Raw genomic sequence first — 25,621 nt, forward strand, 5'->3', positions numbered from 1 at the left:
GCAAAAAGGAAAGAAAAAAAAAAAGAAAGAGTGGCTCAAGATAAGCCACTTCTCCACAAATAATTGAGGGTTTAAGAGACAATGCCAGGACAGGAAGGGACCCCTTTCCCCATACACCTCAAAGTGTGGGAAAGTACCTCAGGGGAACTAGACTAAGACGCAAGCACCTGCTGTGGTGTCTGAAGTTACCTAAAAGCTTGCCAAGCAGGCTAACACATATGTGGAGACTGTTTAACAGTAGGAGAAAAGTATTTAGAGAAAAAGCCATAGAATTTGTGGGATGCTAAGTGTTTTGTGTTTTCTGATCCCTTCTATCCTAGAAGCATAACAGTTAACCTTATTCCTTTGATGGAATTGTGTGGAAAAATGGAAGTAGAATCACTTGACAGCATTAGTTTGTAAACAAAAAAACCAACACGGTTTAAATTTGGAAGCTTTGGTGGCATTTAAACAAATTTGAGTTCTAGCATGCTGGACAGACTAACACTGCAGAGATTTCTTTTTAAATGACCCAGTTGTATTATATTTCACTTGCCAATTTGCTAAGTTTATTAGGAGAATCTTTGTAAGTGTCCTTCTAGAAAGATTTCAACTTCTAACTACTGCAGAAGAAGAGCAACAGACATGAGCAACATGCACTAGGAAAAGAGTGTCTTAAGTTTTAGTCACAAGCAAGTAAACATAGCAACCTTGTCCTGGAACATAAAGCCCAGTAGCTCTCTTTCCTTCCCTCCATAATTTATCTGGGGAAAAAAAGAAATATGCTGAATGTGACTAGGTGTGAAATGAAGTTTGTTTTTTTTTTAAAAGCAGCATAAAACTACATTTGAGTATGTTTCATTCCTCTCCCTGCATTCAGTCTTGCATTATAAGATATTAGAGCAGAAGCATTTGCAACACCACTGTGGTGGTCATCTAAGCCCCCATAAGGGGAAGTATAAAGCAAATTAAAAAGCAGTTCAGTGCAGTTGAGGGGCAGGACATAGCTAAAGCTTTAAAAAAAAAGTCACATGATTGTAAGCAGTGTCAGATCTCCACTCTTCCTGTATAACAATGTGCATTTATGGTATTGAGAAACTAAATATCTTAAAATGATATTCCTAGAAGGATTTCTAGGAAAAAATCTGTATTTCCCAGCTTGGCCCATAAATTCATTCAAACACTACCAGATGATCATCATGGCTTTTATAATTTACTTTTCCCATCCAAAAAAGGAGAGTACTCAAACATGAAGCACTGAGCACAAAGGTAAAAAAGACACTATTTCCCAAAGAACCAGAAGACTCCAATAACCAAATCAAGTGCTTAATAATCCAAGAACAATTCCCACAAGAGGCCCAAATCAAAAAAGAAAAAAAAAATTTTTTAATTTTTTTTTTTAAATAAAGAATTAAAGGAAGCATCAAAGGGGATCAGAATTGGCATCTGGCGCTTGTTTGCAAATCCCTAGCCTGTCATGGTCTATAAAGATACCTTACTCCAGAATTGAATTGCACTAAGTCCAATCCTTCTCTACCAGACTTCAGCATGACACTTCAAAGTTTATTGGAGAATTCTTGAAGTAACAAGAGTTAACTTGCACAAATATAAAAAAGTAACAGACTAGACCTGCTCTTGGCATATAGTAATAAAATTGTTTAACAGGTATTTACATTGTAAAGGGTCTGGTTTTTTCTCTTTGTTATGCAGTTAGTGTTTACAGATTCTAGAGTCACTCACTTATGTGGAATGCAACTGTGACAAAGGCATATTTACACAAGACAAGCTCTACAGAAAACAGCTCTCCATTTTTTAAAAATCCATCATCATGAAGAACATGGAGGCTAACAAAAGTTTTAATTAGTACCTGAATTCAATCTGCATAAGATAGATATAGTCAGGAGTATCAGTTACATGGCAAGAATGTTGTTGTGGTTTTTTTTGTTTAAGTCAACTCCAAATGAAGTTCAGTGCAGAGGAATTCAGATAATGTATCTTCTGACAATAATCGAACAGTTAAGTGGTTTATTTCTCAGGTTATAGCATATTTTTAGAACTGGCTGTTTATAGACCATTCTTAAAGACCTGCATGAATGAGCTTACTTCTGATAAATTTCGCTGATCTAGAATGGATACCAATGCATTGGTGGCCATATGCTATTGTATCTTACATTTAGCCCTAGTAACAGTGGTTCTCAGTGCCAAATATTAGATTTTTTTGTATTGCAAACCTGTACTTCAGTCCTCTAAAAACTACCTGTGGTATTGTCTGAAGATTTTTAAATGATTTTATTTTTAAGGAGCAATATTGCCTAGAAACACAAGGCCAGGCAAAATTCCATTCTTTCACAGTAGCACGCGGATATATTTGAAGTAGTAGTGAAAAATAGGTTCCATTACCTTGTCCAAAGTAAATTTGGAGTTCCCTATTGAAGGCAGTGCAATCTTGTGAGATCCAACAAGTACAAAGTTACTAGTGCGCACAGCATTGGGGCCACCTGGACTGGCCATGACTGTGATGAGTTAAAAAAATAATAATAAAAAGAAAAAGGTTAAGACAACATAACACATGCAAAATTATGAGGTGTTGCTGGGCTCATACACTACAATATTAAGTAAGAGATGGAAAGAATGGAAAGGGAAGGATGATTTTTCTGCTAGCAACTTCTCCCCTGATTCTGCATGAATGGGCTGTGCCTCATCCCTGCAAAAGGCAGAGACACGGGGCATTTATGCAGAGTTGGGCAGAAGCCATACAGCAGAGATTATTTCCTCAAAGTTAGGACTAGAGACATGTGAGAAGTGCCAATGAAATGCACATTGATGATACTTTGAAATCCATTCTTATCATTGGTTCTCAGAGTTAGTCTCCAACAAACAAGACTGTTACAAAATTATGTTATGCGATATTGCATCTGTTGAAAGCAACAGAGCCAATATATGGATTAAAAATAGAATAACCACCAAGTGTTGGTTTACTTAAAACACACTTTTCCAGGTAAAAAATGGATGCTATAAATATTTGATGCTAGATGTTAATTTTGGAGTTGTACAGTAAAATTCAGCTACTCACAGCAATAATTTACATGTAAACCTGGGGCCAGATTCTCAGCTGGCGTAAACTAACAGAGCTTCATGACTCACACCAACTGAGAATTTAGCTTGGGATTAAGTACAAAACAATCCTGTTGAGAGATTATTATTGCTTTCGCTACCCCGCATTATAGATATTGCCTTTGGTACAAAAAGGTTAGGTTTTGCTTACCTGGTGTAAGAAGCGTGCTTTTCTGGAAAGACAGAAAGATTCATTAAGGAAAGAAAATAGAGAAATCAACGGATTTTAGAAGCTTGCTTTGTATAAATTAAGACCAGTCTTAAGTCAAACACTGCACTTGAAATTCTAGATCTCTTAAAAATAAAGCATATGTACTAATTTTATCCTTTTTAATGTATTTAGAATGCTCACTAGCACATGGTTATGTGCTGAAAAGGCTTGATAGATAGTTTCGAGTTTCAAGTGAAAGAAGATACAAGCTGTCTGAAGTAGGGAAACAATGTTGTTCAGCAAGTGTGAACATGGCCTTTAGAAAAGGCAATTTAATTTCCAGAAGTCATTAGAGTATTACACTAGTACTTACAGTAGTAATAGATGTCAATAATCTCTTTGGAGTAATAACCTATGAAAAACAAGACAGCATGAAAGCCAAGTACATTTCAGATTGCACATTGTAGTTAAAACCAAGTATAGTTTTAATACGTATGATAAAAATGCCATTCAAGTTTTATGGTCTAAAGCAATTCTGACCGGTGATTAACTCTTGTCCTGAGTCAGCCAGGTTTGTTTTCCTATACCCAAGATTGAATAATTCCACTGATGCATGTAATAAAATACACAGATCAAGAGGCAGAAGACATACATTTACATTAATTGGGTCTGGACAGCAGGTGTTTTAAAACGAATATCCAAGCCTTCTATTCACATGCAAATCTTTGGTGCATTTAGCAGCTCAACTTGCATCTGTTACTCTAGTAAGTTTAGCAGTTAATTGAAATGAGAATCAAATAATGCATATATTGTAAGTAAATGAGTGCCTAATGTTTGTGTTCTTGTGTATTGACAAGTGTCAAGTTATAACTTATCAAATGAACATAAATATATTACTTGGAGCTTTGTTTAGTTTAAGAGAAAAATACATGAACAATAATTAAGAACAAGACTAGTCCATCCTTGCAACTGATGGGAAAAGATACACAAGAGATAATTTGTCATCAAAAGCAGATACAGTAGACCGATTGCCAGGGGGCTGGAACGGAGAAAGTTTTCTAGATGACTTGACCCCTGCAAACTTTCATTGAGCTCTGAAAAGTACCTACTGAATGGTCCTGGTTCTCCCTTCCCTAGACAACAGAAAAACTGCAGTTCCAGCTAACAAATCAATGCAGTGCTTCTAAGAAGGCTGGTTCCTGGCAAACTTTGAAGCACCCCAGAAACTACAGCACATAGGAGGGAGGTGGACCCAGGATCTCAGATTCTCAGGCTTGCATCAGCTGGACAAGGGAGAGAGAATCAGACAGTCCCTTCCGCTCAAGATGTCTGTGGCAAGTGGCAAGACACTCAAAATGTTTTTAATCAGTCAGTTATGAACACAATGAAAATCCTTCAATGAGCAAAAACTAATCTTAAAAAGTAAGATCTTGGTTCTGTGATGACCATTTGTCCTCTCCCAGCTGCAACCAATTTCCTCAGCAGAAGTGAGAGCTAACCAGTTGCATCACTACTGGGTACTTTGAATGGATGTACTTCACACCTCCAACCCTGGATCTGTACAGTTGAAGATTACCACAGCGTAGGTTGGGGGCGGGAGAGAAGAGTGCACACAAGAGGTCTCAAGATCATCTTTATATGGGAAAAGAAGTGGAAGGTTGACGGAAAAGGAAATCCAAAGGCCAACATTTGCAGGAGCTAAGCCCAAGCAAGTCTTCTATGTCCTGTAGGAGCCTAATTTACATAGGCAGGCGGGGATGATGGGGGAAGAGACAAACTTTTGGTTCTTTGTTTTAAATTAGAGCATTCAAAGTCCCCTGCTCCCCTGCCCAAAAAATAGTTAACTTTTTTTTTTTTTTTAAAGCCACACAAAGTCCAGTTTCATTTGTCCTGGAAAAATCTATAGTAATCTTTGCCAATGTTTAGTCATAGAAAAACACCACAGTTAAGGTTTCAATCTTTATTCCATTATAGTAGTGATATACTGCTGCCCTTTCCCCAAAACACACATTTTCAAAATACCAAAAGGTTAACTCACAGAAGTATGTATTTTACTAAATATGAAAAGAGCAAATATTTTAAATTTAAACAAAAAACCCATAAACAAAAACAAACTCATAAGCTTTCAGGAGTGGCCAAAATTTGTGTCCCTACTTACTGAAAGAATAGGGAAATTAACTCATTCTTATTAAATACTGTAGCTTGTCATAGTCCTGTGCATAGACCTGTAATTAGTGCTTGCACTCTATACTAGCTTCAATTTGCTTTAAAAAATGATAATCTTGTTAAAATAGCATTGGCTTACTTTATCCCAATGACTACATTGGCAACATTCTTTTTCTAATTTTAGGTGCTTAATACATTTCCATTGACCAATCTGTAGAGCCTTGTGCAGATACAAAATTTAGATCCATATCTATCCACAATCCACAAAAATGGTCCACGGATGCAGATATCTGCGGATGTAAAGCAGATATCTGCAGATTTGCAGGGCGTTTACCATCCGGCTGCAGTACAGGGCACTGGCACACAGTTTACATGTTTGGGAGCGTGAGGCAGTAGAGAAGGGAACGAGCACACTAAGAATCATTACCAAAGAGGCAAAAGTGTCTTGTACTAGATGAAAGCTTGGAAAGCGTGCCACTTTGCAAAACTGCTAGAAGAGAAAAACAACGAACTTTCAGACCTGACGTAGTTAAGTGCCACGTGAAGATGGCCAAGTCTCAATTCTACTCAGTTGAAGGACTTCAAATATAAAAAGACATTTAGAGAGATAGTACATTAAACAGACTGATCAAAAGAAAAGGTAAAGTGATGAAAGGTAAAGTATATAGATTTTTTGTGAACGAAGAAAACTTTCCAGTAACCAAATCAGTAAGAGGAAATTGCATCCGCTTTCAATATTTTCAATATTAAAAATAGACTGTAGCTCAGTTCTTCTCTCCTTGCTTTATATTGCTTCTAGTGTACCTTTCTTATTGAATTAGTGTGTCAGTTCTTGTGTTTACCTTTGACTTATTTGCCTTTTTCCTCTTATCAGTAGTGCCTGTGCCTTCTTTCCTCTGTACCTGTAAGACAAGAAAGCATTTGAGAAATGGAGAGTGCCTGGCTCCCCCAAGTGGCCTTTTAATAAAAAGACAAGTACATACCAAATGGTAAACTTCAACATTTATTTCAAAGTCATTGGACACATCTTGCCTAAAATAAAGAGAGCAGACTATAGTTAAAAGCATTAATAATGCCAGTAGTGTTTTTAAAAAGTTAGTTATCCCCTCAAAACAGAAGCGGGTAACTAGTTATTCTGAAAGCAACATCTACAGTAGTCAAAAGTGTTGGTGTGAATCTAAGATAAAATGTAATAGCAGATATTCTTTATCAGTACACCATAGCACGGCTCTTCCAGGCACGCATGGTGGTCTGTCAAGTCTTTTCCATCTCTACTACAAACCTGTTTTCAACAAACAAAGCGTTCCAGCACATGAAACGTTAGAATATTTGAGACTAATACACTGCCATCTTGAGATAGATTCCAGATGTCACAAGCAAAAGAAAGTGAAATACGATAGAACCTCGATTATATGATCATTTTCCCCCCAAATGGAAAAAAGACTAAGTGATGTTAAAGAACAACTTGATATTCCTTCACATTCTGAAGCCTTCGGTGCACTGGAAATCTCTTTGCAGTGGTTTGAAGTACAAGAAAGTGATGCAATGCACTGTGCTGCAATTTATGCACCACACCTTCTGTTATTTTGAGATGTTCAATTTTATGAACTCTCAATCCTCAATTAGTTCATAAGATAAGGGGTTTTATGTAATGTGTGTACTACATTAGGTTGTAAACACTCCCTCCGAACAGTGTCCTGCCTACAGCAGGACAAGAGTATGTCCAGAATGCAGATTCATCTCTCCAGACCAAAAGTTACATAGACTACTACCTTTCAGAATAGTTACCTTTACCATCACCTCAAAATAGGTTTCAGTGCCTTGCATGGCTCCTCACTTTTCAAGGTTTAAAATTTTATATTATATTCACTTTTAATAGGGTTGGCAGAATTTAGAAGGATATTGATGTTTAAGCATTTTTTTCAGTCAATTTTCAATTCAAGGAAATTATGCGTGGGGAAGAGATCGGACAATTTAATGACAGACGTTGAGATTCAAAAAGTCAAAGCTATATAACAATTAAAACAAATCATCAACATCACATGTCAAAATAATATACACAAAATAAATATGCTTAAATCAAATTAATAAGTTCTCAAGCAGCATTTTTGTTTGTGCATGAATAGGGAAGATGACAATTACCACAAAAATTTTTATCATTCCAAGTCTATTGTTTAAAATAGCATATATCCCATCTTAAATCATCCAACTAAACTCACATTATTGTAAAGAATACCTTTAAGCCAGCTATTCCTTTAACATTTGACAGGTACGTAGTTAAATTTTAGTCCAAAACAGTGTTGTCGTCAGAGACAACAAAAACCAAAAGTGGCCTAGTAGAATGTCAGTCATTACAACCAGCAGAAAACTCTCTCAGAGATAGTGACTAATCAGCCATTGCAGGTATCCAAAAGATGACGGGAGAAAAACAATCCATTCATTAAATTGTTCTTTATGGAAAAAATGTTTGTTCCAAATATTTCTAGAAGAAAATACTCATGCCACAAGACCTGTGAATGTTTGTAGAATATAATACCCTTACAGAAAGGTTAACATTTTAAATTAGTTTAGACAAGATTCTCAGGTACGCTTTTCTTCAAAAGCCAGCTAGTTGAGTTCTGAAACTGTTTTTTTGGTACTTACAGAGTAAACGTTGTAGTAAAAGTAAGAGCATCTCCATTTAGGGAATTTGCGGTGCTTGCTACAGGAGTTGCTACCATGTTTTCTGCTCCCGATCTCAACAATATTATGTAGTAGTAGTTTGCTGCTTCTGTGGACAGATTTGAGATGATCACTTAAGTAGGGTCAGTGCACCCCATGGAACAAGGACCCCAAATTCTACAAAGTTAGCTTATTGCATGGCCATGAAAATACCCTTCATCCCCACCTTCCATAGATATTTCAGTCAAAAATACTTGATGAATTAAATTGCGATTAATTCTTCTTCACTACGTTCAGGCAGTCCAGCTCTCCAGGCTTCATCAGTTAAGATGTGGTCTGGGTAGTTCATCTAGGTCTTACCCGGACCCATTACATGCCAGAGAATGGAGGGGAGCTTGTAGTCAAAATTCAGCAGTTCCTCATCTTAGCTCTACAGGCCTCTGCTGCTGCTCTGTTCTCTTAACAGCCTGACTACCCAGTCTGCATACCAGCTTCCTATGCTCTCTGGCTCATTAACCCTCTCCTTCCTGCCTACATCTGTAGAACAATGAAGGAGTATATACTGTCATCTCGTTAATTCCCCCTTGCAGGGAAAGATACAGAGTAAGAGGCAGCTGCAGGCATATCTGAGCAGGGCAAGGAAGCAAAACAAGAATCCTGGGTATCTGGCTGCAAACAAAAACTACAGCAAAAGTGCTGAGTTCTGTGGCATCTTAGAAAAACACCAAGCTCCACAGCTGCTTAGAGTCCATGGGACCCAAAATGAGATGACTGGAACAGTTCTCTCAGGCATTGGTTCAGGAACTTAGACTCAGACAGACAATGGCTTACACTGTTCACATTTGAGGTTCTCTTCAACAATAAAAGCAGAACACTTCCACCAAAAAAATGAAAGCTGAGATTTTGAAGCACAAATATGGCAAATTCCACATTTGTGGAATACACAGCGACCTGACTGCAAATGAGATGCAAAATGAAAAATGGTTTTGGCCAATTTATATAACACCGTTGTCAGAATCGCTAAAAAAGGGAACAAAATACAGCAGCATGTTTGTAACACATGGGGATAGAAAGCAAGTATCACACATCAGATACGTGTGCATCCCCGCTGCCAAGATTCACATTGGAGAACATTAACAGAATTCACATTTTAGATTTTTTGATTCGTGATATGTAAAAACAGGCTGTTTAAAGATATACAGCTATCGCATGCAGTCAATAAGAGTTACTAAACCAAATCTTGTCCTCACAATTTAGTGCTGCAAAAAGCAGTTAACACATTAGAAACCACTGAAGTTTCTGGTGGTATTACATAAATCACTGACATTGGATAAAGCGGGCTGGTTAATGCAAGCTTGTAAATGGTCAGATTTAACCACCACGGGGCACAGGAATTTTTCAAGTGTTTGCCGCAAAAACCTTCAAAAAGTTATTAAGCAGATACAATTTTAGTTAGCTTGGCTAGATGAAATATTGCCCCTTCAGATCCATGTTTAACAAATTCAGATCTTAACTTAACTCTTCTCAACTCATTTGATTTAGACACACCAAGCAGACAGAGGACTACTTTTCAGAAAGAGTATTTAATTTGAAACGTAACTATTCCTGTTCCTCAGCAACCCTAGGTTAAACATGCACTGAGCAAATTTAAAACAAAAACCTCATAACTCAACATCCACATTGATACAAGGCTAATATTAGCTATTAGTCCAGAAATTCATACAGCAAGTTTAAACAGCACAGAAAGTAGAGAACTAAAATCCAAGGTTTCCCTTCAAAACATCAGGGAAAACTACAGGATCAGATCTTTTTTTCCGAACACCAGGACTTAGAGGAAGTCAGAATTTCTTGAACATTTTTAGTGAGTTATGAGGTACCGTATCAAAAGGAGGAAGCTTACTTTTACATTTCCTTGGTCTATTGATAAGAACAGCTTGAAGTTCAGAGGATTTTCACTATACTAGTTCTGGATGCATCAATTTATACTAATTAAGGAGCTAATTATTCCACATAGGCAGTCAAATTAATTTGCATGATCAGGGCCCAAATAGGCTTATTTTACGATATTATTCGCACCTTACTGGAAGAATACAGTGCAGGCAGCCAGCTAAAGAGAATCAAGGTTTTCTGAAATTCAAGGTTGATGACAGGGGTTTTTTGCCACACATTTTTACCAACTGCTAGTGGATCACCTAAATCTGCAACTTCTACCTATTGTAAAGGGCTTGACAACAGGTTTCATTCAGGATTTTCTTCCCCTATGAATCATTTCCAGGCATTACCGCATCTCAGAACAAAAATTATTCTCTGAGAAACCACACTATGAAAGCAATCCATCCAAAGACTAGGCAGCTGGGTATTCAATAATATTGCCTCTTTATTCCTGTGAGAAATCAGTGTTATAGCATTTCCTTAATACTAAATCCCTGCTTTTATTATAGAGGGTCTGGGAATTTTTGTTCCCTGATCGCAGGAATATTTCTGCCACAACCCCAGGAAGACAAAAAGGAGAGTTGTGGTCTTAAGATGACTCAGCAGTGACACACGTAGCGCAGCTAGAGCAAATCTTATGCTTCCAAAGCCCCTTATTTCAGAGTCTTTATCCCCCATCAGAGAAGTGCCTACAATAGGACAAATACCACTTCTGAAATGTCCACTAGCATCTCACAAATCCTCTACCTGATGCTGAAATAGTAGTGAAAATGCAAGCAGGAGAAGTTCTTCCATCAGTGCTGAATCCATGTTGCTGAACCCAGTTACAGTGATTGCGCAGACACAAAAATGGCTCAGTTGGATGTGTTGGTGGGCTAAGAGCACTTCCAGTCAAGTTCTGTGGGATGGACAGACAACTTCTCCCACAAAACACCATGTACCAAGCCCTAGAGCAATTACAGATAACTATGGTTGTAAGAATCCTGGGATACATCCCCAGAATCAGTGTCTTGAATCATGTCTGCACAGCACAGTATGGATGTGTAAGCATGCATATGAGGCTCATGTAGCAACACAGCATGGACCCTCAAGAGAAAGCTTGGAAAGAACAATCCACAGGCATGAGTCCCACAGACTTGGGTTTACTATGCAGTGTAGACATCCCCATGGATGAGCATCCATGAGACATTTATTTTAGGTTTTTTAAGTCACTTACGTTAGCTTTTAAAAAATTGGTGAGAAAAGGTGATGCAATGAGAACTACAATATCCAAAATAGGCCAGAGGTCTCATTTTTTCCTCCCTACTTCAAGGCAGTCAGGCTGTTTCCTGGGAGGTGCTCAGATACTATGACAGGTGCTGTTAAGAGAACTTAGAATAAAGTTTTAGCTAAAACCAGGTTCGTATTACAGTCACTACAATCTCCTTTTCAAATACCATGGCATTTGTGGGAAACACCAACAATCAATGATTAAAATGCAAGCAAAGCAGACTAAATATATTTTCTAAGTTACACCTAAGCACCTTACCTGGTTTCTGAACTGTACTGCAAACAAAGTCTGCTTTCAGAGGTAGTCGCATTTCTGAAAGAGTAACAGATCCCCTGGACGGAGCAAATTCACGGGGCGTAGAAGCAGCTTTATTTTTTTTGCCCTGAGGTCCTTCATTCTTCAATTTGTTGACCTCTTCAAGCAAAGCTTTTCTCTTTTCAGCTGTAAAGAGAGATTATTTAAATTGGAACAAGGGAAAAAAAAGTGGAGAGAGGGTGTAGCCAAGTACCATTTGCTATCAATTCCTTTATTGGGTAAGTGTACCATTATGAAGTGTTTCTGAGGACAGAGTGCCAATATGCAAGAGGAAATTGTGCAAGAAAGTATAGTGGACTGACAGAAGGGTGTGGGGGAATGGAGGGGCAAGTGACCTTTACCCACCTAATCACTTCTTCCTTTCAGAAGAGGGATTATAACTAATCCCTAATAACTAGAGAACAACAGACTGCCATCTGAACTGGATTTTCCTGGGCCTGTTAACTTGAAAACTTCAACCATTCCGAAATTGTTCTGTAATTTAAAGGATGAGTCTGAATTTTAGCCATTCTTTAAGACATACTTGCAAGAAGGAGAAGTCTCTCTGCTTCAGCTTCTTCCTGTGACCCCTTTCCATGTTCCTCATCAATACAGCAGTTCAGAGCTTGGCTGGCCTGATGAATCACAGTCTGCTGCAAACTGATCTCATTATTCAGCTCCTAACAGTCCCATAATTAAAAAAAAAAAAAACACACACACACGAAATTACAAAAGAATTTTACTCTGAGCTAGTATCCAAGAGGAAAGCCTTCAGAACAGCATTTTCTTTAAATGGTTTCCTCCAATCTGCAGAAACGTAGCTAGACAAACTATAAATCTTACAGTATGAAGTTTTACTCTCAAGGGTTTCTCTTCCCTTCCACCGTTGCTGACAACAGTACAGATGTGACAAGGCAACAAGTGGGGAATGTTCTAGAAGGAGTTACCACCTTCAATAGGGCTGCTCACGAAAAGTTAGGAGATACATGGTAGAGAGAGATACAGATGGATTTGTAGGCAAGGGAGTAAGGTCAGAACACAGCCTGATTAAAGCTACAGTTACAATTCCCACATAAACCTGGAAATGGTAGTATTGTAGATTAGTGAGAACAAGCAAGAGTGCCCAATAAAAGAGATGTTCTCTCCAGACCAAAGGTGAGCAAATTACGGCCCATGGGACCATCCTGCCCGGCCCTTGAGTTCCCGGCTGGGGTGGCTAGCCCGCAGCCTCAGCTCACTGCACCGCCTGCGCTCTGACCTGCCGCTCCTGCCAGGCAGCACAGTGGCATGGCTGGCTTCAGCCAGGCGGCAGGGCTGCGAACTCTTGCTGCTCTGAGCAGCATGGTAAGGGGGTGGGGAGGTTGGATAAGGAGCAGGAGGAGGTTTGGCGGGGCAGTCAGGGGACCGGGGGTGGGGTTGGATAGGCGTAGGAGTCCGGGGGGTGGGGGCTGGCTGTCAGTGGGCAGGGAGGGCGGTCAGGGGACGGGGCTGTCGGTCTCAGGAGGGGGCGGTCAGGGGACAAGGAGCCGGGGGGGGGGGGGTTGGATGGGTTCTGAGGGGGGCAGTCAGGGGGCGGGAAGTGGAAGGAGGCGGGGCCCAGGCTGTTTGGGGAGGCACAGCCTTCCCTACCCGGCCCGCCATACAGTTTCACAACCCCGATGTGGCCCTCGGGCCAAAAAGTTTGCCCACCCCTGCTCCAGACTATTGGCTCACAGGTAATGGCCTCACACAACAGCTTCCATTAAAATTTATACAGAACCAGAAGTACTTAGCACATATCAAATGATGCTACATTTGTCCTGTCTAATATAAAAAAAAAGTGTCCTAAATTTGGACAAAATACCTTAATTTTGCCAGTCTACGCAACATTTATTGTCTGTGGCACATACATAACAAAAACAAAAAAACCCCACAAGAAAGCAGTAAATGGGAGACTAGGTGTTTTTTTTTGGTTTTTTTTTTAAAGTTACACATACCTGCATTTTCTGTTTAATATTAACTTGATTAGAAGTTCCATTCCTTTTTACTTCTAGTTTTGAAGCAACATCTTCTTTGCGAACAATCACTTGCTTTATTGAAGGACGATCTGTTTCTTTAAATCTTTGAGATCGATAAGCATCAATGCTTTTTAAAAGAAATCAAGTGTTAGATACATTTAACATTTTAGGGTCCAGCACAGCTTTTTACATTAAAGCATTGATGCTTTGGCCCACACATTCTGAAGAATGCCCAAGTCAACACATTTAGATGGGAGCAATTTTATTGCAACCTCCTGTCCAGATTAAGGTTGTGGCAATATAAAGATGACTTTTTTTTTTTTTAAATAAAGATGTAGAGAAGAAGCCTTTGGTGAAGGCTTAATTGCCAGCTGGGATCATCTGGGCATTTCACCTTATCAGTTCACTGCCATTGCAGGGGCCTCTGGCATTGGTGGCATCTGGTTTTCCCCTGTTCTCTACCTTTGGCACACAGTTTAATTTCCCTGAGGACTGAAATGTTTTGGTCTAACTAGAGTCTTAACAGATGTATCTGGGTGAATTTAAATGGCCTACACTATTAGCCTTAAACTCTATGAAAGTGAGAGAAATTCTTGATGAAGACCTGTCACAGCTACACCACTGAAATAGTCTGTTGTTGGGGGCCAAAAGACTGAAGCTTTTTCAAGCTTGTCTTTCCCCTCCCCAGGAGGTACCCAGTTTAATAAAGCCAAATATTTCCACAGTGACGTGATTTGCATGTTTAAGCCAAAGCCTCTGAAAATTTGTTACCTATATAGAAGGTTGTGATCTTCTGACAAGGAGCCAATACTGTCTCCAGATTCTGCTCTAGGGACGCGTGTCCTTTGGAATTTGCCAGACTTTGGACTTTCATCACTTATACTGCTGCTTTCAGCAACTGACCTATTAGGGGAAACAAAAACCTTGGGGGGAGGGCAGCGGGGGGGAGGGAGAGAAGGAGGTATGCATCATAAATAACTGGCCAGTTAAATGTGGCTTATTCTGCTCCCACCACCTCTACTTCTCTCTCCACCCTTATTTACTCTTCCCAGACATTCCCTTTGAGTAAGCAACCCCTTGCCTATATTTACATTTCCATAAAAAAGTCAGAAGAACTATTTATACTGTACTTTGCAAATACTCTTAGGATATACAATGACAGTTTAATTGATTGTTCCTTGCCTTCCCCTTTAGGTACTTTGACAGGTGGGTTGAAACTTGAACGTAGTTAGTCTTTAAGAACACGATGCTGTCAGCTTGACATTAAGTTGAGATCCACTAGCAGGAAACACAAACCCTTAAAATATCTTAAGGGAAGATGATGAAGTATCTTATTGCATAATTAGTTCTGTTATATTTTATTCCAAGAGACAGCACTGTATCTAGGACCAGAAACAAATTTACTAGATTCTGACTGAATCTGATTCTGGCCAAGAACGAGAGAGTCAGCAATCCTTATGCGGCAAGTGTTCCCACTGACATTAATGGGAGTTCTGGCTAAGTAAAGACTTCAAGATAGAAACATCATCTCCAAGGAAAGGCAAGTATTTGACTAGTAATGTGATTTAACAATAACTTCTTGGAAGCGGTGAGTCAAAATGTTCCTTTTCTAGTTGTACTTTTAAACCCTATATAAAATAAGAGTTTAATCTTTCTTTAGCATTTTTGTTATGTAAGCAAACACCAAGCTGCAACTATCTTGTAAGCTATAACCCCAGAATCACATAGCAGGAAGATTTGCCAAAATGTTTCTTATGATTCTTCCACCACTACACAGTGATTTCACTAGATGAAAGTTTGAGGAAGTCCAGGGTTCAGTATGAAGTACAGATGGGGAAAAAAAAAAAAAAAAAAAAAAAAGTAGATTACATATAGTTGTGTCCCCACCACCTCTGACCTGCAAAGCCCTATGATTTCTTTAGAAAACAAGAAGTAACATGAATAATCTTTCAGCTGTTCCATTTCTAGAAAGTTGATTGTTATGAAGAAATGAAAGTTAAGAAGTGAAAGGAAAGCTTTATATTACTGAAATGCAGCCACTTCACAAATAAAACAACAGCTGTTAAACTGGGGAGGGGTTGCAGACAGTTGCTACAATGTTGCCAGAGTGATTTAGTTGACTCTCCTCCCTGCAACCACACACCACCACAGAAGGGCAAGTACCAGGGAAAACTGCAGTTTTCTAACTGACAGTCATAGGAAAAATAAAGAAGCTGGTGTGCACCTCTTTCAAGCCACAGAGCACAGTTTATCATGGGTGAAGTATGCTAAAATAGAAAGAGGGAAAGAGGAGGATAACTACTATTTTCCCCTTGCCTTCACACTATCAGCAGTGAATAGCAGGTACGTGAGTTAAACTTTCAAGCTGACGCTGTTTGTTTCGAGGAGATCTCACAGAGCTGCTTTGGGAGTGTTAAAACTAGGAAGCAAACCCCGTGAAAAAAAATTCTGCAGTAGTGATTAGGTCATGGAATAAGTGGGGATAGTCATACTGCCCAAGGCATATGATGCTTCTCTTATGAAAAGAGGTTAAACAGGACTGCATGCTATTTTAACAAATGTTTAGGCACAGTGGCTTAAATTGGAGGTATTTTGGAGAGAATGTAGAGGACAAGAATGTAAGTATTTCACTGATTTAATAGAAAAGTCTCACATTTTATTCATATTTGTTCAGGGACCACAATACATAATACAAACATTTATGAAATAACATTTTTGGTGTACAGTCAAATTGTAGATCCCTGTATTTAATATCTGTTCTTACCTCTGGACTTATAACACCAACAGACTCTGCTAACGGAGTTAGCAGAGACATTGATGAAATATTCAGTGACTCTTCCTGCTCATCATCACTCTCAGCTTCCAGGTTCATACTCATTTCTTTTTTTAGTTTTTCTATGTCTGGCCCATCCTCTTGAAGAACTTCATCAAAGATGTCATTTATTACCTTTGAGCTATTCATTTCATCATTCACACTCATCTCAATTTCACATACTGCATCTGAAAAGTCAGAGATCCCAAGATTACTTATGAGCATATCCTGTAGTACATTTAAAGCACTTATCTTTATTAAAAAAGAGGAGGAAGTAATTAAATAGAAGATGCAATAATAATTTCCAAGTGGTTCTCTGCTGGCTTATTTCTATAACTTCATAAAGTATTGGCACTTGAAATCAGTTAAAGGTGCACTTAGCGAACAAATCCCAACTTTGAATTGAAGTCTTAAAATTAAATGAGTGTTTCATCACTGTAGGACCAGTTATTTTTTCATTGCAATAAGTTCACACACCAGCCTTCTTGTGTTCCTTTGAAGTCTGAATATCACAATATATTTCTATTTTCCAATTACAATAAAATTATTAAAGAAACCCAGTAATGTTCATATGAATTTGATCTCAAATATATGCTTTGATAGCAAAAGACACTTGCTGAACTAGAAGCCCACTTAATTTGCGGGAAATTGATGTTTTGTTGGACAAAATAATAGTGAACAAGCTCATTTAGGACTAGCTAATGAAGTGTTACAAACCATTCTCTTTCTCTGTAAGTTGCTCAAGCTTTGAGACAGATACTACTTTTAGTGGATTCTTTAGCAACGTGGTCTTCAGAGGACTGAGTTTTTCAGTCTCTTCACATTTTGAAGTGTCTGGGAAGTTTAAAAAAAAAGGAATAAGGTAAAATTTCTGCAGGTATGGTCAGAACTATCCACTGTGTCTGATTTCTAATTCTTAAAAAGTCCATAAACCTACAAGTGGAAGAAAAGAATAATCCACAAAATATTACTATAAGTTTTTTTTGTTTTGTTTTTAAATTTTAATCTGAAATATTTTTAACATCATGGGACACTGGGGAAGACCCTTTCCCCCAACTCCCTGAATGGAGAGACACTTGGATGGGAACAGTACTGACAGACTGCCACTCTGCTCCGAAGACAGACACAGGAGCCACCCCACTACAAAAAAAACTGGGGCAGAAGATCACCTGGCCCTCAACAGCTGTGTTTGGGCATGCAGAGCCAGCCTAGCATCTCTACGCACAAGGGTGTTAAAGGGGAACTCTATCCCTTTTTCCTCTATGGGGCAGGGCACCTAGGTTCTCATTCCCTGACTGTTAAGTATTTGGTGGAGTGTCCTATAAGCCTCCCAGATCCTGCCGGATTCAGGGAGCCCACTCTTGCTGCTACTCCTCCTCCCCTACGGTGATAGACACTTGGCTGCTTCATGATGCCTATCACATTGAAGGAAAGGGGACGCTTCTCTGAAGACAGGAAGGAAGTCTTACACTCAATTGGGTTGCTCCCCAGTTTTATTATTCCAGTATGGGTAGTTACAGCACTCACATATACTGTCTCCACTCCCTACATACACAAGTCAGATTAATATTTTAATGTCAGTTTTTGCAATTTTAGTTCACATCTGCCTATATCATAAATGCTATTACCTGGTTGACAGTCTGTTAAAGACGCCTAGGACTGGAAGTGCAATGATGTTATGTGTCAGAATCAAGATGCATTGGCAGCACATGGGGAAGTGGTATGCCTATACACTATGCCCAGTTGTAACCAGTGCTGTGAGTCCCAAACGTTCATAACAAAGTATGAACAAAAAACCCTTTACACCAATATTAATCATATCAACTCAAGGAGGATTGTTCTCACCTGAAGATTCTAAGGGGAGAGATTTTACTGATATCTCAGATGCTGCGGTCTTTTCTGCTGCTGCAAACGAAGTAGCATCTGAACTAGTGAGCTGTTTTGAACTAGCTTGAGCTTGGCTTTCCTGAATAAGAAAAAATTACACTAAAGTCAGTCTTAGAATGTACTGTAACTTGTGGCTTGTAAAACTAAATGATATTTGAACATTCGAGGCACAACCTTATTACTTATTCAAAACAAATTTTATAAAAATAGTCTTATTTTCAAAGACTAGAAAATAAAAGTTACAGCTATGAGGCTCCTACTCAGATGCAATGACCCAGCAAGTCAGATTCCATGGAGAGAAGTATTTTATTTAAAAAAAAAAAAAAAAAACAAACACACCACACACACTATATATCCAGAATGGCAAAATTTTTAACATTGCAAAATAGCACCTTGAAGGTGAGGCAAACCTACTGTTGAGATACTATTAGAATTTCAGTAATAAATAAGTGAAATTCTCCTTTAAAATATTGGCAGATATAAATATACTCAAGAGTAGATACACTATAAGTTGTTCCTTTCAAGTATTTTAAAAAAGTTAAGATTTTGTAGCAAGCAAAGATTAATATAGATTATTGTACATTTACGTGCTTATCCATGCGTTCTGGGTTCCCTGACAATTTATAGATGGGCACATCAAAAATACACTCCGACATATATTACCATTTTAGTTTCTGGATGTTTGCTTTTTGAATTTTCACCTCTCTCAGCACTCCACAGACTGCCCTTGTCAAACCGGCCACGAATACAAGCAAGTTCTTTTTCACGTTCCTAAGCAGAAGAGAAATATATGTTATACAAGAACATACTGTAGGCTGTAGCTATTTGTTGTTTTTTAATCCCTAGGCACTGTTAGAGTATTAAGAAACATTCCTGAAGATAAGTAAGCTATTAAAATTTAGCAAACCATACCTGCTTGAGCTGTTGTGCTAGACTGGCAGTGGAGGATGTTTCATTCTGTTTGAAAAGTCTTTCCTGGATTGTCTTTGTGTTTGGGGTAATAATGGGTGTTCTGTATCCAGTAGTAGTTGTAGCAGGACTTTGAGTGCTATTCTCTTGAAAGCAATCTCCAAAACGTTCCAGAAAGGGTTTGATTCCTGATCCCCCTACAAAAACAGTGGTTTTAAACTTTGTAAGAGTTATACACTTTAACAATTTTTAGACCATAGACACATTAGTTGCTTTCTTGTAAAGCCTTCAATGTTTTGCATATCTTACTCCACTATCTTTTGAACATGCTCAGCATGTAATTGTTGCTCTGGCTCCAAACAGAAGACTAATGGACATTACAGCAGTGCAAATCAAAGTTTAGAGCGTGAGATGTCTCTCAATGCAAACAAAGGTCCATCAGCTGATAGTTAAAATGGTTTGCTTCCTCACCTACTCTCCCCAGAACCAGATCTCACTCACAAGTCTGTACAACATGGCTGAGAAATACAAGGTGGAGAAGCGGTTTGGCATTTACCTTACTTTAAAATAGCATTGTTGGGTATAATAGCATAGATTTGTCTTCTACTCTAAGTGAGTCTTGGAAAGAAAAAACTTAGTGAAGCAAAACTGCAGAGCTATCCTTAAAAATAAATAAAGTTCAGTTTGCCAGTCCAGCTCAGTTCTTTGTAAAGCTGATCAGCTAGGTAGCTGAGACTGTTTGATTACTTTGAAGCAGTCTTCCCAGATCTTCTAGTGTCACATCATTAAGAGTCACTAGAAGACCTCTCATAAAAATCCAGACATTATACACATCTTTAGAAACTGAGGAATGGATGAAAGTTTCATGCTGTAACTCCCGTGTAAGATATCAACCGAACACCTCTTTGGTCCATATGCAGCAAGAACCTATAGGATTTAATAATTTGCAAATCACTTTAAATGTACCAAGTTGGCTAGTGTGACATATCACAACCATATGCAGTGTCTTTGGAGAGTATTGTATAACTGCCATAAAGTTAATATGTATAGTTGCAGGCCAGGGATTATGTTCCACTCCATAATGGAGGGTTACTGCAGCTCCGCCAAGAACTAGAAACAGTGGGGGTAATTCTTGCAGTGACTGGGACTATTAATAGCTCCAGAAAAGTACCATCCATTGGGGTGGTTTGGATATACTGGTTAGGGACTGGCTCAAAAGACACAGGAGACAAAGAAAGAACTTGGGGAATAAAAGGCCAGCTTGAACTGATTCAATTCATTATGATCCCAACGGTCAAAAGTGCTGTAAGCCTAAACCCCTGGTCAGAAGGGAAAGGGACGTTGATCCCTACCCAGAGTGGCAACTGCTAAAGGCCTGAGAGAGCATTCCTTCAGCAGACCACAGAAAGGGCTCAAAAAACACCAAAATTTTGAAACCTGGTTTTAAAGGGATTGAAATATTTCTTTATCTACAAAGAAGTTAGCTCACAGTTTAAAATGGTTCTACTGAGAACTATGTTCAGAAAAAGATGAGAATATGGAAGCTATATTTATGGAAGTTCTCTTAAATTACTACTAGGATGCTTGATTAGAATTCTATTAGTAGAAAGTTACAAGAAATTCTAAGCCATAATTCAGGATATGAACAGCTAACCATTACATGGTATAGACCAGCATTAGCTGGAACGTAGTTTTGGACCGCAGGAAAAAAAAAAGATTAGTACAGCTTGTTGGAAACATTTACAATAAGTTAAATTTAAAACTGAAGGTAAGGGTTAAAAATCAACTGTATCACTCATTGCTTTAAAAAACAAACACAGTCACTTACCTGGTGTTGTAGGCTTATCCTTATGTTCAGGTTGCACATGTGTTCTTTTGATTGGCTCTTCTTTGGACTGAACAGGCTGGGATAAGATTGGTTTTACTGTTGGCTTAAGTTCCTCTGTTTTCTGGGGGCTGCACAGCTTCTTTTTTAATAGTTGTGGTACCTCAGGTTCCTTAGGATTGGGATTGGTTACTCTAGAGGCTTTTCCTAAGTAACTTGATCCCTAAAGAGGAAAAGAAATATCCATATGGATATGATCTTAGTTAAATGGGAAGACCACACGTTCTTCACTCACCCAGAAAAGGCTAGATGAAGAAATTTTGCACATAGCTCTTATTTCCCAATAGAACAACAGAAAAGGCAGAACAAGTTACATGATGCCTTTAAAGCATTTAGATCAAATATATCAGTTTTTCAATATTTGATTCCATAATTTGCCACCTGTTGCACATATTATTTAATATTCATCTAGCCTTAATTCTAAGTTCAGTGGAACACTGCAAGTTCATGAATGGGATAATTTTCTTAACAGATGCTACTACTTTCAGATGTCTGAGTTGCATTTTATAAAAATGTTTACATTTACAGTTGAGAGTCGTGATTAACCACATGAACAATTGATTTCTAAAAGCCATACCCGCATAATTCCTGCCTGTCAAATTTACACTCAAGGAGTGTGCCACTCTTACAAATCCCCATTGGTGGCTAAAAAGAAGTGCAATTCACATACATTTGGAAGCCATCGCTCCCCTCTCTTGCTCATATGGCCCATCTTAATTTTCACAACAAAAAGAGAAGAAGCTTATGATACCATTTAAGTGTCAGATGATCAATGGTATTAAGATTGAAATAATAAAGCAAGAAATAATTAAGGCTACTCATTTTAAAACGGTCATGATCATTTGTCACTAACATTCAGATTAGACATGTAAGGGTTAACATCCATCCCACAAAAAAAAAAAAAGACATCAGGTTGTTAAATTTGATCACTCACCGATATCTTAGAGGTTGCTGGTTTATTTACAGATACCTCAACAGCCCTTTGAGAACAGGATGCAGCTTCCTGCTTTACACTGCCACTATTGATTCGAGCAGATGCTTCACTTGTAGTGGACAATTTGGATAAACAAGTAGTGCCAGGCTGTTCTTGTGTATTGTTTTGCTTTGCAGATGGATGACTTAGATCATTTTCCCAGGAACCAATTGTAGCAGCAAGGTTAGCTAAACGGACTTTTCTCCCCACTGGGATATCACTTGTGAGAGATGGCTGTTTGGGTGGGGAAACGGCCTGTTCTTTTGATAGGAGGGGAGATAGGGGAGAACTTTCAGATGAATCTGAAAATTAAGACAGGTAGTTAAGAGCTACACACACTTTTTGAAACATAAGACACTAGAAAAAGTCAACCTTTTGTAAAAATAGAGTTCCTAAGCAACTCAATTACAATTGTTAACGAGTTAGGTTATTTTGCAAAGACAATGGCAGATTATTTCACTAGAACCCAAGAAATGTTAAATTTCTAAAACCTGATTACACCAATTTTAACAATGATGTAAAAATCAGATGAGGTTTATTAGAGCGTGTACAGAAGGTCTAGTCTCAATGATTTCTCATTTTTTTGGACACCCATTTCTTTTCCTACAGTATTAACATTAAATTCCTGACTTTTATATTTTTTTGTAAAGAAATCCTGTGTCAGGAACAGTCACTGAGAAAATTTTTTTCTAGTGCTTGCTTACACCACTGTCACGACAAAATGGTTTAATTTTTAAATTCTATGAAGTGGGACATACCATTATCATCCCAGCAACGTCGCTGTTGTGCCAGTTTCTGCATACGTGTTTTGACTGTAAGGGCTACAGGTACTTCAGATTTCAAGTTCTGTTCTTCCTTTTCAACAAGCAGTGGAACAGGCTGAACTGAGGGAGCGCTGTTATTTGCAGTTGCTTGTGGCTGTGCCCTCATCTCAGGAGGAAGAGGTTTCATGGAAGTTGAATTAACTGGCTGTCTGTTCTCGGCACTAGAAACGGGAACCTCCATGCTGTCAGAACACAGCCTTTTTGATGGGGATGGCTTTGTACTAGGTTTCACTGTAAAAGTTAAAAGTATTTGAACCAGTCAGTTATCAGCCACAATCTTCACAGCCTGCAATTAAAAGTACTGACATACTCCATCTTTCTAAACAGCTTTTTAATTTTTAAGCCCTCCACTATGTCTTATGTAAGAGTTCATTTAAAAAAAAAAAGGGGGGGGGGGGGGAGGAGAGAGAAGAGAATAGTTGCCCAGTCTTTATGTCCATCATCAAATCTTGATTGTCCCTTTAAACTCTGCATTCCCCAATGTGTTTCACTATTACTAACTAAGGCGAGCGACTTTCATAGCAGTGATGTGTTTAAACTATTAAGTGGGCACTAATTTAAAGTTACTTAGTCATCTGCAAGACATTTGCCACCAGTTTAGAGGCTAGTCACATTTTGAACCTAATTAAAAAGGCAGGCAATAGCATCCCTTACTGCTGAGTTTAGAAAGAAGAGGGTTAAACTTTGGTGCTAAAAAGTAGTATTTTTTTAGCCGAAGTAGTATGTGTCGAAAGAAATAAATGGGAATTTTCATATAGAAACAGTGATCCATATGATTTTTCTAAGAGGTTTCTTATTCTGTACTATGCCTATTCAAGATACCTTCTTCACCGGACAAAGGTGACTGGTTACTAGTTTCTGACAAAGGTTCTCTAGTTCTCTTTGTCTGTATCGAGGGCCTCATTCCTGCTGTGGGTCGCTCAGCCATTTTCTTCTGCAAGTTCTCTCGCCTGGCACGGGTTCGTTCAAGAAGTTTCTAAAATATTTAGAAAGGCACAGATTGTTACATACTTCAGTATTCTAGTGGAAATGCATGTTACTAATAAAGTATAAATTACTGAAACCCTGAATTTTTACAGTAAGTTCTCAGTTACATGTTTCTAACGTCCTACGCCAGAGGTCCCCAAACTGTCAGGTGTGCCCGCCAGGGGGGCACAGAGGAACGTTCAGGGAGTGTGGCGGGGCCCCACAGAGAATGCGGAGAGAGCGCCACTCAGCCCCACTATGCTCCCAGCTCTGCTCTGCTCTGGCCACAGCAACAGCTCCCGACACTGCCCCCAGCCTCAGCCCCTGGCCGCAGCTCCATTTCCGGCCACAGACCCACCCCCAGCTATGGCCCCAGCCCTTTTACTCCTGTCCACAGTATCTCCACCCCTCCCCAGGATCCACAGACAGGTGTGTGGAGGAGACGTGGACAGGGGCATGAGGGGCACGACACTGAAAAGTTTGGGGACCACTGTCCTATGCAAAAAATTCCCACTATGGAAACAAAAGACCGTACATCTATCAGATGTTGCAAGCTTACTAATTACACTATCCTTCTAAATAAAGAAATTCATAAGTAGTGACAGTGACTAACAGTGAATTAGTGACAATTGACTTCTAAACTGTGACAGTAGCATTGCTAAAAACAGCCAAGTATTTGGTTACTAGTTTGTTTGTTTTTTAAACAAAGTTGCCAAAATTGGTGTACATGCCAGCTGTATTGCAGATGTGCATTCTCTACAGCAGGGGTAGGCAACCTGTGGCACGCAAGCTGATTTTCAGTGGCACTCACACTGCCCGGGTCCTGGCCACCGGTCTGGGGGCGGGTCTCTGCATTTTAATTTAAAATTAAAGGAAGCTTCTTAAACATTTAAAAAAACCTTATTTACTTTATATACAACAATAGTTTAGTTATATTATAGACTTATAGAAAGAGACCTTCTAAAAACGTTAAAATGTATTACTGGCATGCGAAACATTAAATTAGAGTGAATAAATGAAGACTCGGCACACCACTTTTGAAAGGTTGCTGACCTCTGCTCTACAGCAACCCTTCTAGCTGACTGAGGTGCACCATTAACAGGTTCTGAAGTGAGCATGGCCAAAGGGATGTAGGGATTAGAGAGATGAAAGAAGAGCATTTTGAAGATATCATGGATGCAGAGGATGCCATTAAAAAAAAAAAAAGAGAGAGAGATTGCACTACCATGTCTAGACAGAAAAAAACAAAACCACAAAATTTGTCTTTATACTGACAAAAGTATTCCATTTAAAAGAGGAAAGATTTAAACAAAGATATATCAGTTACGTCCCCAAATATATGGGATATGTCTTCTGATCAACTGATCTGATTTTTATAGTTCACATTCCATTTTGGGTGTACTGACCTACTTCATTACTTATAAATCACTTCAATGAAAGTTTAGAAGTTGTAACAAGTGATATTTGGAGTTACTCTGCCTTCAAGTACTATTTAAAATTAAAGTATTTGTATCAGATATTGCTTAAGGAATACAGTACTGCTTGATTTAATCAATTTTTAAGTGTGACAAACTCCTTTGAGCTAAATTAAGCACTTTGAGACAAAGTTCAAAGTTCTAATTCACTTTGAAAAGGCAGCACTGAGCACTGTGTTGTGGTGATGGCACAAAGTAGTTAAATTCTGTGAGCTGTTGTAACCCATTATCCTCCCTGATGCATGGCAGTCAAATATAAATTTAAGAGTTTAACTGTCTAAAAGACTTCAGAGTCTTAGACAAAGTTTCATTTGCTCAATGTGCAG

General features: G+C 38.7%; 1 protein-coding gene across 2 annotated transcripts in view; it reads right to left on the reverse strand.

The window, feature by feature from the left end:
- ANLN (anillin, actin binding protein) overlaps positions 1-25,621 on the reverse strand; it is a 41,868-nt gene that overhangs the window by 10,512 nt on the left and 5,735 nt on the right. Inside the window, exons 2-21 of one of the 2 annotated variants that reach the window (XM_074945341.1) lie at positions 23,677-23,830; positions 22,789-23,085; positions 21,992-22,332; positions 21,001-21,220; positions 19,176-19,369; positions 18,927-19,034; positions 18,222-18,342; positions 17,094-17,210; positions 16,329-16,564; positions 14,336-14,487; positions 13,544-13,691; positions 12,112-12,247; positions 11,532-11,714; positions 8,054-8,180; positions 6,394-6,442; positions 6,253-6,312; positions 3,618-3,656; positions 3,245-3,266; positions 2,380-2,492; positions 690-743 (exon numbers count right to left, since the gene is read on the reverse strand). In XM_074945341.1, coding sequence (XP_074801442.1) covers positions 690-743; positions 2,380-2,492; positions 3,245-3,266; positions 3,618-3,656; positions 6,253-6,312; positions 6,394-6,442; positions 8,054-8,180; positions 11,532-11,714; positions 12,112-12,247; positions 13,544-13,691; positions 14,336-14,487; positions 16,329-16,564; positions 17,094-17,210; positions 18,222-18,342; positions 18,927-19,034; positions 19,176-19,369; positions 21,001-21,220; positions 21,992-22,332; positions 22,789-23,085; positions 23,677-23,830 — 2,871 coding nt within the window. The remainder of the gene's footprint in view (positions 1-689; positions 744-2,379; positions 2,493-3,244; positions 3,267-3,617; positions 3,657-6,252; positions 6,313-6,393; positions 6,443-8,053; positions 8,181-11,531; positions 11,715-12,111; positions 12,248-13,543; positions 13,692-14,335; positions 14,488-16,328; positions 16,565-17,093; positions 17,211-18,221; positions 18,343-18,926; positions 19,035-19,175; positions 19,370-21,000; positions 21,221-21,991; positions 22,333-22,788; positions 23,086-23,676; positions 23,831-25,621) is intronic. The other variant, XM_074945342.1, reaches the window with a different exon arrangement.

The sequence above is a fragment of the Natator depressus genome, chromosome 2 (assembly GCF_965152275.1).
Source record: "Natator depressus isolate rNatDep1 chromosome 2, rNatDep2.hap1, whole genome shotgun sequence".
Lineage (NCBI taxonomy): Eukaryota > Metazoa > Chordata > Testudines > Cheloniidae > Natator > Natator depressus.